The sequence below is a fragment of the Ornithodoros turicata genome, chromosome 2 (genome assembly GCF_037126465.1).
Source record: "Ornithodoros turicata isolate Travis chromosome 2, ASM3712646v1, whole genome shotgun sequence".
Lineage (NCBI taxonomy): Eukaryota > Metazoa > Arthropoda > Arachnida > Ixodida > Argasidae > Ornithodoros > Ornithodoros turicata.
Window position 1 is genome coordinate 144,251,636 of NC_088202.1, and position 11,908 is coordinate 144,263,543.

An 11,908-nucleotide genomic window follows, 5' to 3' on the forward strand; every position below is an offset into this window, starting at 1 on the left:
AAAGTTGAGTACCGTTGTCTTTTGGATCTTGTTTCCTGATCTTTGAAAGATGAAAGTCACTGAAAAGGTTATCTAGCTGTAGGATTTGAACCCACATCTTCTGGATGACCGGCTCTTAGGCTTACCGGCTTACCGGCTCTCCAGGGCTCTTACCAATTGAGCTAAGCTTAACAAACCTCCCCAGCGACTTCCAAGGTTGCGTCATCTGAAGGGACAAACCAGCCACTCTCTCTCACTCATCCTCCTTTCACTCTTACATTTTTGCTCACTCATACACACATTCATACGACGGGATCGACGCAAGCAGCAGATGTTGAACATGAGAGAACTGGTGTTCTGAGGCTGGAACAACATAGAAAGGACAGTAGGCACATAGGCTATAGTAGCAGTAGGACATAGGCGCTTTGTATGTATTTGTCCTTTCTATGTTGTTCCAACCTGAGAACATCAGTTCCCCCGTGTTCTGATCTTTATCTGTACTCAGTCGCCGCATGCGCGGAAAGTATGTTACATGAGTTCATTCGTGTTGTCGATTTGCCAACCAGACGGAACAAACGTCAAGAGCATGCAAAATACACCAACACATGCAGGACAACCTGAGTGTACGCTTTCCCAGGACAGTATGCGTTTTTCAGAGCGAGGACACATGAATCCATCTTTGTGTCCTGCTGTTATGTGGAACATCGAAACGCTCAGAAGGAACACAGCAGAAGTCTTCTGGCCGACATACGATTGCGATATGAGTGTTCGTTTATACGAGATCAAACTTCCCAGAATTGCGTTTTATTGAGACTACTCCGTTAGTATAAAATATGACAATGGCGCGTCTTAGTAAATTAGGAGGTGCCCACCATAAGGGTTCCGAAAACATGAAAAGCCAGTCGCATTATTTCTTTCAAGCGGATGACACCACGTTGCTGATTTTTTATTTCACAGCTTCATTTATCGTATCGTTGTCGTAGGTTGTTACGGAATATGCGAAAGCTCTCTAATGAACCGACCTATTTAATGGGAACACGTTCTGAAACCGACACAAAAAGCTTCTGCTTCGTTTAAGGCGTCATGCAAGTGGTACTCTTGACATTCTTCAAAGTCCACGTCAGTGTGTTCTATTTGCTCCGTACGCATGCTGTTTCTGCATTCTTCCTGTCCTATTGATTAATTGATTGATTGATTGATTTATTGATTGATTGATTGATTTCGTGCTACACCTGCTGCAGCCGCTATCCACAACGTGGCAACAACTTCTTTTACGCACTGTACAGTGAAAGGCGCCACTTACCCGGAGAAGATTCCGGCACGGGCGACATAAGTACAAAACTGATCCAGAATGCGCACACCGAAAACATCCATGTCCAACGCACTATCCTCGGCGTGGCCCACACAAGACACATACGGGGAGCACGTTGCATTTCTCCGACCACGGACACGGAGCCGGTCCGAGAGATACCGAGCCTTTTCATTCTCCTCTTAGCGAGTAACAAGCGCGGCTGCGCACCCCCTCGGCGCTGGAGCGCCATACGGGGACGCCAGGCGGTATTAGGGAAAGCGCGCGAGGATTGGGTTCGCTCACCTTCAGAAACAACGCTACACTAAGGAAAAAAAATGAGGAAAATGAGGAAAAATGAGTCATTTTGGGGATTACACGCTTGTGATAATCGTTATTCTGTTATTCTGGTCTAAATCCGCGGAAGTCTGTGTATTGCGAACTGCAAATTTATTAGAACAGATATAAAAAAAAGGAGGAAAATGAGGAAAAATGAGTCATTTTGGGGATTGCACGCTTGTGATAATCGTTATTCTGTTTCTGGTCTAAATCCGCGGAAGTTTGTGTATTGCGAACTGCAAATTTATTAGAACAGATATAAAAAAAAAGGAGGAAAATGAGGAAAAATGAGTCATTTTGGGGATTACACGCTTGTGATAATTGTTATTCTGTTTCTGGTCTAAATCCGCGGAAGTCTGTGTATTGCGAACTGCAAATTTATTAGAACAGATATTTAAAAAAAAAGCAGGAAAAGGATGAAAGCTCAGCCATAGGTATGTCGACTTGCTAGTGCGCAAAAAAATAAAATAGCCCCTGTAGGAACTAAAGTATGCAGGAGGGAGCATAGCCAGCACTGGGATTCGAACCCGGGTATCTCCCAGTCTCGACGTATGTTTTTTTTTCTTGGGGGGGGGGGGGACGGTTCTCAGGCGCTTTCAGACATATATCCAGTGATGGCCACTAACTACTTCTACAGTAGTTTAACTATAGCTACTAACTACTTCGCGATGGAGTAGTTTAACTAGTAGTTCAACTACGTTTCAGGGGAGGTAGTTAAAACTACTCCTTTAACTACTGCAATGTATTTTAACTACATGTCTAACTACTTAACGTCGTCCGTCAACACCAATTCCATTCTGTAGTGTTCTTGGACACCTAAATATGAATCACTAGCAGTAATGAAAGTGAAGATTTAGTACACGTGCACGGCACGATTGCTCTGCACCTCCGTTCTCATCAAGCACGTAGCTCGAGGTAAAAGTTGGAAGCACAATCGTGCCGTAAAGCTTCGGCAAAATCGGAAGTAGTTGGCGTCTGCAGTAACGTAACTACTGTAGTTAACTACTCGAAATAGTAGTTTAACTAGTAGTTGCACACTACATTTCTACAAGTAGTTGAGAACTACTTTTTAACTACACTCAGGTAGTTTAACTAGTAGTATAACTACGTGTGGTTAACTACTGGTCATCACTGCATATATTGGCACAGTTCCCTTAGAAGTCGGCCCAGGATGCACATTCCCTCAGGGCGTTGCCCACCTCTGTGAGGCCGACATCGGCGAGCTTGTTCACCATCACCACCACCAACAGGGGGGGGGGGGGCAGTTCCCAATGGTTCATATTGAGTGCAACAAGCAGCATGCACGATAAAGACAGGAGAAGTCCTCTCACGTCTTTGTCTTCTTTGCTGCGTGTTTGTAGTGCAAACTGCAGGATAGGACAAGTGCAATGCTTACCCACATCGCGTTTCTAAAAAAGTGCTGCTTTGTCCTAAAAAAGAAGGGCAGACACTTACTGCTTCGTCTCTGCCTGTATTGCTTGTGCTTGCACCGCTGCTTGTTTGTATTGTTGACTCTATGAGATGAGCCACAGAAGATTGTCTACCCATCTTGCTAAACTTTTCTTTACCGTTTAGCCTTTGAGCTGCTTGTTTTTTTTTTTTTTTTTTTTTTTTGTATCGTTGACCGATTAGATGCGTCACGGAATTAGTGAATCCATCTTCCTTATCGTTTTAGCCTTCCATTCCCTATATCCTTAATTTACTGATTCGCTTTATTTACCCCAACAAAGTCAACAACTGAGGCCACTTCTAAAAACTCTGCCCTACCTAGTTGTTCCAACTGCTTGTTCCAGTGTATTGGCATCGGAGCGGAAGACCAGCCACACTGACTGGCTCCCTCTAACGTTTCACACGGACTAAACTAAGGCTACGTAGATGCCAACACTAGAGCAATATGATCTCTAGATTAATATGTGTGCTGAACGTCACCATGCAACGAACGAATACTCGCGGAAAGTTGCGAACGTGACAACGGCACACTGTACTTCGCCACCTAAAAATGAAGCACATACGTACCTCTATCATCTTCAAAGAGGACCGAAGATGTCTGCCATCGTCTCGCAAAGTGCACAGATCCCAGCACAGCTCTCTCTCTCTCTCTACGAAGAGCGCAACGAACCCCTGCTCGAACAAGATTTAGCACCTCTGCTACACTAGGGATGCGGCCACCCTGTGCTGCAATGCAGCGAGAAATCCACACCTGATAGTTAATCTCAACTGCCAGAAGGAGGAACTGTTTCCTATCGCGATGCGGGACGGGAGGCTGAAAGAGCGTTTGAATGACAGCCCACCGAATGCGTGGCACTCCGAACAGGACTTCAACTTTGTGCCACAGCGTATCGGGCGTAAGGCACTGGGTTCTTGTATTATTGACTGATTAGATGAGTCACAAAATTAGTGAGCCCATCTTCCTTATCTTTTAGCCTACCACTCCCTATATCCTTAATTTACTGATTTGCTTTATTTTCCCCAACCAAGTCAACAACTGAGGCCAGTTCTAAAACTCTGCCCCATTGCTTTTGCACTTGAGTGTAACGCTGTAACGCTGTATGTATTTTTTTTTTGCTTCCTAGATGGCCTCAACTGAGGAACAAGCTGCAGCACATTATGGTGACAATTTTTTTAAATTTTTCTTAAAGAAAAATAAACCTCTAGATTTTCAATATGTTGCAGGAGAGGACTAGTTATACAAATAAGGGAAGATTTCTTTTAGACGACCTATATGTGAATATACTATCTGAAAAAAAAAGTAATTTTTTGCAAGTGCTTGTTATTCTGAAACACATGGTTAAACAATGAATATAGATGAGCTTGATATTTTTATGTGTTGATATTTTTATGGGTTGTTCCACTTGCGCGAACCTTAGGGACTATTTGTACTGCTGACGACGAAGGAAAATTTATTGTCAAAACACTAATGAAGTGTTGATGAACAAATTCTACGGTGAGACGATAACATAAGCAGTAACTGCATGCACTCTGAGGGAGTAGATGCCGTAATTTTCTAAAAATACGACTACACGGTACTTGACGAGGACGTTGTCATTATTTTTCTATCCATAACAACCTCAGTTTGTCAGTCTGACTGTGCAGTGAACACTAAAAATATGTTTGAGAAACACTAGGTTGAGCGCTGAATAGTTCGCTGAAAAGATATTGCACGAAGCTGCTTGACTGTGCGCTTGGGGCATGGATGGATCCTAAGGATCAAGGACACAGCTGGATAAACTGAATCTAGGTTCTAGTCGGCCGCATTTGCTGTTAATAACTGTCGCAGAATAATCGCTAGCAGCCCGTAAAGGAAAGACGTTCATTATCCGCAACCACTCATAGTTTTTTTTTTCACGCGTTGCACGCTTCAATTATGCTTCCTGATTTAATACATAAATGACGATAGCGATTATCCTAAATATTCAGGACACCAACCTCTAAAAAACACATCAGCTGTCAATTATAGCTGCAGCAAAAGGTAACCTGAGCCCTTATGCCCCCAGAACCTTCGCTGCAATTTGAAAAAATTACTTGGACACCTTACCCGGGTGGTCGACAAAGAATCCCCCTTCGTGCAACCGCAGAGCATTTTCTCTCCTCCTGTAATTCATGAGACATTCATCACTGCCAAGAGAAAAGCGTAAGAAATACCGGCGAACTATGGGATATCGCTAGGCAACACTGTGCGCAGCGAGACTTTCCGGCTTCCAACCGCATACTTTCGAGACGACTTCGCAGCCTGTTCCTTATTCTTTTTCCTCGTCGCATGGGCTCCAGCTTCGAATAACAGAAATGGGATTAAAAGGCGTCGGCACCGCAATCTTGCGTGGCCCACTTGGGATTTTCCGAAACAATTTATGCTGACTGTGAAAGGGTGGGATTAATGGAGTGAACTACACAAAATTATTCATGTTGTTCGGGGATAATGCGTGATACGGGATAAAACTTATGTGGGAGGATTTCGCAGAGCTTTACCAATCCCGCGCGGGTCTGTTTCGGAAAAATCTCGGGATTTTGGGATTGAGAAGGGAACTGCAAACCAGCTGTGTTAGCTGATGCACAAGAGCGGAACGGCATACGTGTATTTTTGGTGATCGAAGCGGTTAGTTATTGTATACGATGAACGAACAGATCGAGTGTGTGCAGATAAGCCTAAGTGGCATTTGCACACGTAACCCGTCTTGTACTTAACTGACGAACTTCCGGTGGTGCGTATTTATGCGTGCGAAGCTACAGAAAAAATCGTGGAAGTCAAACTCGGCGTAAAAAAAAAAGAAATAGAGCGACTAAAACGTCGGTTTCCGCCCAAGCAGCACAACATCTTGGGCCAATATTGGACCAACATTGGCAATGTCGGCCCAATATAGGACCAAGATTGGACCAATATCGGGCCAGTATTGCTGGTATTGGTCCAATATTGGGCCAGTATTGCCGATATTGGTCCAATATAGGGCCAAGATGTTGTGCTGCTTGGGCGCGCATAAGAATAGCACAACATGGCTGCCTGAGCAGAGTTGAGCGCAGGTGCCGCTAGGAGCACTACCGATCAACATCCACATATGGGACATCGTTTTTGTGTCCTCTCTGATAGCTCCCCTAGCGGTACTTACACACAACTCTCCTGATACCGCCATGGCTTCCAAGGTTTTTCTACAGCTTTCGAACGCATAAAGATGTCATCATGCGCCACTGGAAGTTCGTCAGTTAAAGTTCCACTACGGACTAAATCTCGGAATCCTACCAAGGTTATGTCACTGAAATCTCCTTGTCTCACTTTACATTCCTGCGAAATATTTTGGCAGTGCGTAATGCGAAAGCTAAGGTAAATTATTATTATTATTTTTAGAACAGTGACGTCATCTTAGGCTCCGACGGAGCGCGCGGCTCTCATCTGGCAACGTTGTTGCCCTTCGCGTCTTCCGGAAGGGCTCACTTTTTGCACTCCGTTAGCGGAGCCCCACGTGACATATACCCAACCGACCGCTACGATCTTCGAAGAAACACAAGGAGGGAGAAGCCATCTGCCCCATTTTCCCCTCTTTCGATCACCGTCACGTGACTTCTCTTCCACGCGACCCTCCCGGTCGGCAGCGTCATTGCTAGGAGACGACTGCCCTTTCCAGAACATGACATCATTGCAATTCGTGGGCTCATGATTACGTCACCCGAAGTTTGCGTCATCGAAACTTGTGGAGGCTCAGCGGATCTACAAAAAAAAAAAAGACCGAAATATGCACAGCGCTCGTAAACAGGATTGAGATTTCGCGTATAGACTCCTTGACGCACCTTCTTTTTATGTACTAAACAAAATGAACGCTGTTTTTGCGAGTCCAGAGTGGCACTTTAAGTAGACAACAAGGCCACGTGTACAAATGCCACCTAGGTTTATCTGCACGCACCCTGTATAACGCATAACCAGAAGTTATACCGCCGAACTTGCCGCAGAAGTTAGTCGGTACAACCCGAGTGTGATAACAGTTCTCGCCGGGGTCCTAAGTACAGAAGGAGTGGCAATATGCTCAAAACTCTTAGGGCCTCTGTGAAAGGTCTCCACTAGAGTCACTAAATAAGCTTCGCTTCAGAGTATGGACACTGAGGTCCAAGGGAGAGCAGAAGCTCCATCTTGTTTCCGCACCAAACCGGTACCAGGTCCCCCAAGGTCGCCATTTTCCCATGTATTTGTTCCTATCCCGATGAGTGCAATGCCGGACGCCGCCCTTAGATACCCCATTGTTACCAGACGTTGGCTTGCGTTGAATTGTAGCGCGCTAAAGATCCAGTTGAAGCACAATCCTAGCCAGGCCAAGTCACCGAAGGAGAAATGGACGACTGCGCCTGCGGCGCCTGGTACGACAGGTACGCTATGTGATGCACGCAGCAGTGGACTAGATCCTTCCGATCGCTCAACACGTTTAAAAACGGGGCCAAAAAGTGAAACACGACACAGAAAGTTGTTATACGCGTTTTATTTGGACATATAAAGACTAGATTCATTCGCAGAAACAACAAAAAACATTTTGTCGGTAAACTTAGCGCGCTGAAGTGATCCGGAACGGCAACAGTGGGGTATCTAGTGGCGGCCTTCTTCGTTGCACGCTTTTCCGAGGGGAGTTTGGGGGACCTGACCGGTACCGTCCCAAGTTGAGGATCAAAGACGGCTCACATAATGCTCACTGTGGGATGGAGAAGCGTGTATGACTGTTGTGCGATAATCCATGTATTGCCAACAACAGCATCCCGAGGATGTCAAGGTGAGCTCGAGGCCGTCAACTGCTGCTTGCAAACGAAAGGAACATTTCACCCGCGCACGATAGATGGCATCGTGTGCTAAAATCCGCAGTGTGCGTGGGTAGCGTGGCGCGCAAACAAGATGGCGCATGCTCGCTGTTGGAACTGAGTGTCGATAGTCTGAAGCGTAGCTTATTTAGTGACTCTAGTCTCCACTAACATCTCCTTCAACGCAACGTAAACCATGGTCGCTTAGCAAATAAACCATCCGGAGTTTCGAAAGCCAGGCTTTTCTTTAACGTTAAACAGCCGGGGAAATTCACTCTGCGTTGCTTTAGAGGTTTTGATACTTCAGTGATTCCGTTTTGTTTTGTTGATTCGTTTCGTCTTTTCTGTTAGTGTGAAATGAATCGATTGGCGCAACATGTCACGACTGCGAACAAAAATAAGCCTCTTAGTTAAGGAGAACGTAACAACGCCTCGTTAATTTTTCTGCAAACAGGGTCGCATATAAAAAAAAAAGAAGAAGACTCAAAGAAAAACGAATGAGAAGCATTAGGTTGTTGCGACTTCTTGAACAATGTCGAGACAGAGCACCGAGGAGAAACTGTAATAATTATTCATCCCGCGGAAGAACACGTTAGATACGTCCACCTGGTTAAGTAAAGGTAGTCTACGTTTTGTCAGGGTGGGTTATTCAATTTCTGATGGTGTAAGTCGCCGGGTGTTTGAACTGGGACAGCGATGAGTACTGCAAACTGTCCCCCGAAGAAACTTCTTCAGTGACTAAGTGCTAAGACACCTTAGGGACCCTATAACATTCTCGTCCGTCTTCTACATGTGCATTGCGGGCCTACAAACAAAAACGACCAGCTTGCAGTGTGCCCATGAAAACACTACAGCTAGGACAGTCCCGAACAGCATGTAAACCATAAGATAATAGGTCCCCTTTATTTAGTTTCTTTTTTATATGCACTGCAAATAAGCGTTATATTCGGTACGTGTCCAAAATGAACACCACAAGGGACATGAGACGACTTGCCCCAGCCTCTCTGCGTGTGAGACGTATAGTCACACTCGACAACCTCCACGCGAAGTATTTTTTGCATAATGTTTGACCTAACCCTCGTTTAATATGTGATGTATAGCAAGGAGATCCCGCTCAACTTCAGCAGTGGTTTCAGCAGCCTAGTATGGGTACTTCCACCATAGAGAAACCGGAAGTAAAAAAAAAAGAACGTGTGACAATCCTTCCCGGTCTCCCCTTCTGAACTGGAACATATTGATTCAATAAGCACAAGAGCAGGTCGCCACGTAATGTGACGCAGTGTACTCTCTCCATTTATCCTTTTGGTTTAATTACAACGGTCAGAAGATTTTTGCTAATCTCTCTCCTCAAACTATGCTCCTTCAAAGCCCAGCAAAAAATTAAAAAAAAGAGAGAGAGAAGGAAACTGTTCTTCCTGACCACAGCCATTCTGTTCCCTTTGGGTCACCGTCGTAAACGCAGAGGCGAAACAAGTGAAGGAAAATGTAGTAAAAAGGAAAGAAGTCCCTTAGATGTGTTTCATGCAGGAAAGGGCAAATATCCAAGGAGATACAGCTGCAAGTTGGCAGCGTGGCAGGTTAAGCTTATGTGAATATCTGTTGTGGCGCTCCAACTGCTGGACGAAGAACGCCTTCTAAGGAGCTTACATAGAGACAGTTGACCAACGGAGACTCGAGAGTACTCCACTAAGGAAGGGATTATACAAGGGACAATACAGAGTTATAAAAGAAATATAAAGGAAATAAATGAAAGAAAAAAAAAGAAAGAAAGAGGGTATAAAAGAAATGCAGCGCATTAGAAATATTGTGTTCAGATCCCTTTAACAATGTAAGGCTTCGAATACCTGTCGCATTGGAGTTCATTCTTCTTGATTTCAAAACTTCAGTATGTGCATTCATGACAAATTATTTCATAACGTTTAGCGTAATGTAGCATATATCACTAAAGCGGCAACTAAGTGTGCATTTATTTTGGGATACTGCGAGCCAAAGGAAGCCAAAAAAAAAAGGCATAGCGTAAATACATAAACACTTAGCCGCAAAATTAAGGACTAAATTAGCGAAATAAACACATCAGGTACATCAAATAAGTAAATAACTGACGCGTTTTTGATGCAGGACATTTAGTCCGTACGTGTTAACCATAACTGTAACAGCGCTGTACGCACGGAAGAGACAGCAGCGACACTGAGCGTGTTTATTTTTCAGACAACGTAAGCCCGTCTGAGAACCTTGGCTGTTACACGCTTTCTTATCTTACCTCAGAGGAACAGTAAACAATCGAACAGATGCGAAAAACGTCATAGCTTTCTGCTGTCACTGCTAACCGTGGGGAATATCCTGCGCCACAGCCACAAGATGTTCCGTAGCAGACGACAGGAAAAGACGCTGACGGCGTCGTCTGCTAAGTGTCGTCTGCTAAATGCGCAATACGCCACTCCCGGTAGTCCGCACCGTGTGAATGCTCAACACATCACGGGACGGAACTATTTTCGCTTTCGGTAGTTTCGCTTTTTCTTCCGCTGGAATATTCCCTGAGTATGTCGCTCGTGTGAATACACGGTATCTGTTTCCTTCCCAGCGCGATTGGGCTACATCACGAAACTCCCACGTATCGCAATGCTCCATTCCAGGCGCTAGAAATCAGTGACGTTTCGGACTCCCAGCCCATGAGCGAACCCTGTTGTGACAAGCTGTGGCGTTGAGTGTTCCGCTCGCAGGCATTGTCGGACATTCATCTCCTCATGCGGAGCAATACAGCGATGAAAGTATAGCGGGCGTGTAAAATGAAACATTGAGGGGCCTTTGGCACGGTCGGAACTTGCGGACTTACGGGATCTACTGCAAACGTATTTTTACTCGCGATTCATTAATTTTCGCGAATTTCGCTAAAATTTTCGCTGAAAATTTCGCTTTTGCTAAAAAATCGCGAAAAATTGTACTCCCGAACACGGCTTGACATTGATCCCACGAAAGGAAACAGACCTGGAATCGCGAAATTAAATACCCAAAATACCGAAAAACAAACAAAAAAAAATACCGAAAATTTCCCAAATGCTATTCGCGAAAATTAATACATCGCGAATAAAAATAGGTTTGCAGTATGCGGAAGAATGTTTTGGAAATCACCTCGCTGCTCGATACTGCAAAAAAAAAAAAAAAATTGCATAAGCGTCCTTCATTGTGTCTGTTTAACGGGGCACACTTGCTGGCGGTCTGCACTTGTTAGAGCCAATAATTTTGGAAAACTTTCACCATAGGAAACGTAACACAGTGCAACAACAAAAAAAAAGTGCACCTCTCGTACGTGTTCAGTGTTCCTTGAAGAGTTTTGCTCTAACGGACATATGCGCCATATAGAACTTCAATGCTCGTAGAGCCTAATCCAAGTGCACACAAACCATACGAAGCTCTAATACCTTTTGACTTTCAATTCTCAGCTTCGATTACCTCTCGGCTTCATATTAAACTGTCTCCGGTTCGACGTTTCCTCCTTTCTCTTCTTAACGTAGTATAAGACCAACTTCGTTGTGCGCCCGCGGGCAAATCCTGAATAAATTGAGTTCTACCCAGGCTTTTGCAATAATGAGCGAACAGCAGGCAGCCGGCTCAGCAATAACAGCTCAGCTACCGACCAAAAAGAAAAATATGAAGAAAAAGTACAACGGGACAAGTTGCTCAAATGGCAAGCAACGTCTCTGATTGCCGTCGAGAACCATCGAAAAGTTTCTGACGTGCACTTTGGAGAAAAAGTAAGGCAAATTGAACTAAGAAGAAAACAGAATGTCGGTATAAAAGAGTAGAGTGCTGGGCTTGTTGGTATTCCATTGTTGATTCAAAAGCGCAACCACACACGGACAAAGAGAGAAAGTCGTTGCGAGGCACAGCGAAAGTCACCAGGGAAATTATCGAGGCATACGAGATAAACAAGTGTGATGATGCGTGTATATCAGTGCGCCCTCCGTGGCCGTGTTGGAAAATGACATAACCTTCTTGAGGTAAGCAATCTCCCTAGGAGCGTTGTTATCCTGCCTT

General features: G+C 44.7%; 1 protein-coding gene across 1 annotated transcript in view; it reads right to left on the bottom strand.

Moving 5' to 3' along the window:
• Window positions 1–1,428, bottom strand: part of LOC135386285 (hemicentin-2-like) — a 211,938-nt gene extending 210,510 nt beyond the window's left edge. Inside the window, exon 1 of the mRNA XM_064616110.1 lies at window positions 1,283–1,428. Within this exon, the coding sequence (XP_064472180.1) occupies window positions 1,283–1,412 (130 nt within the window). The 5' untranslated portion in view covers window positions 1,413–1,428. The remainder of the gene's footprint in view (window positions 1–1,282) is intronic.
• Window positions 1,429–11,908: the final 10,480 nt, after the last annotated feature.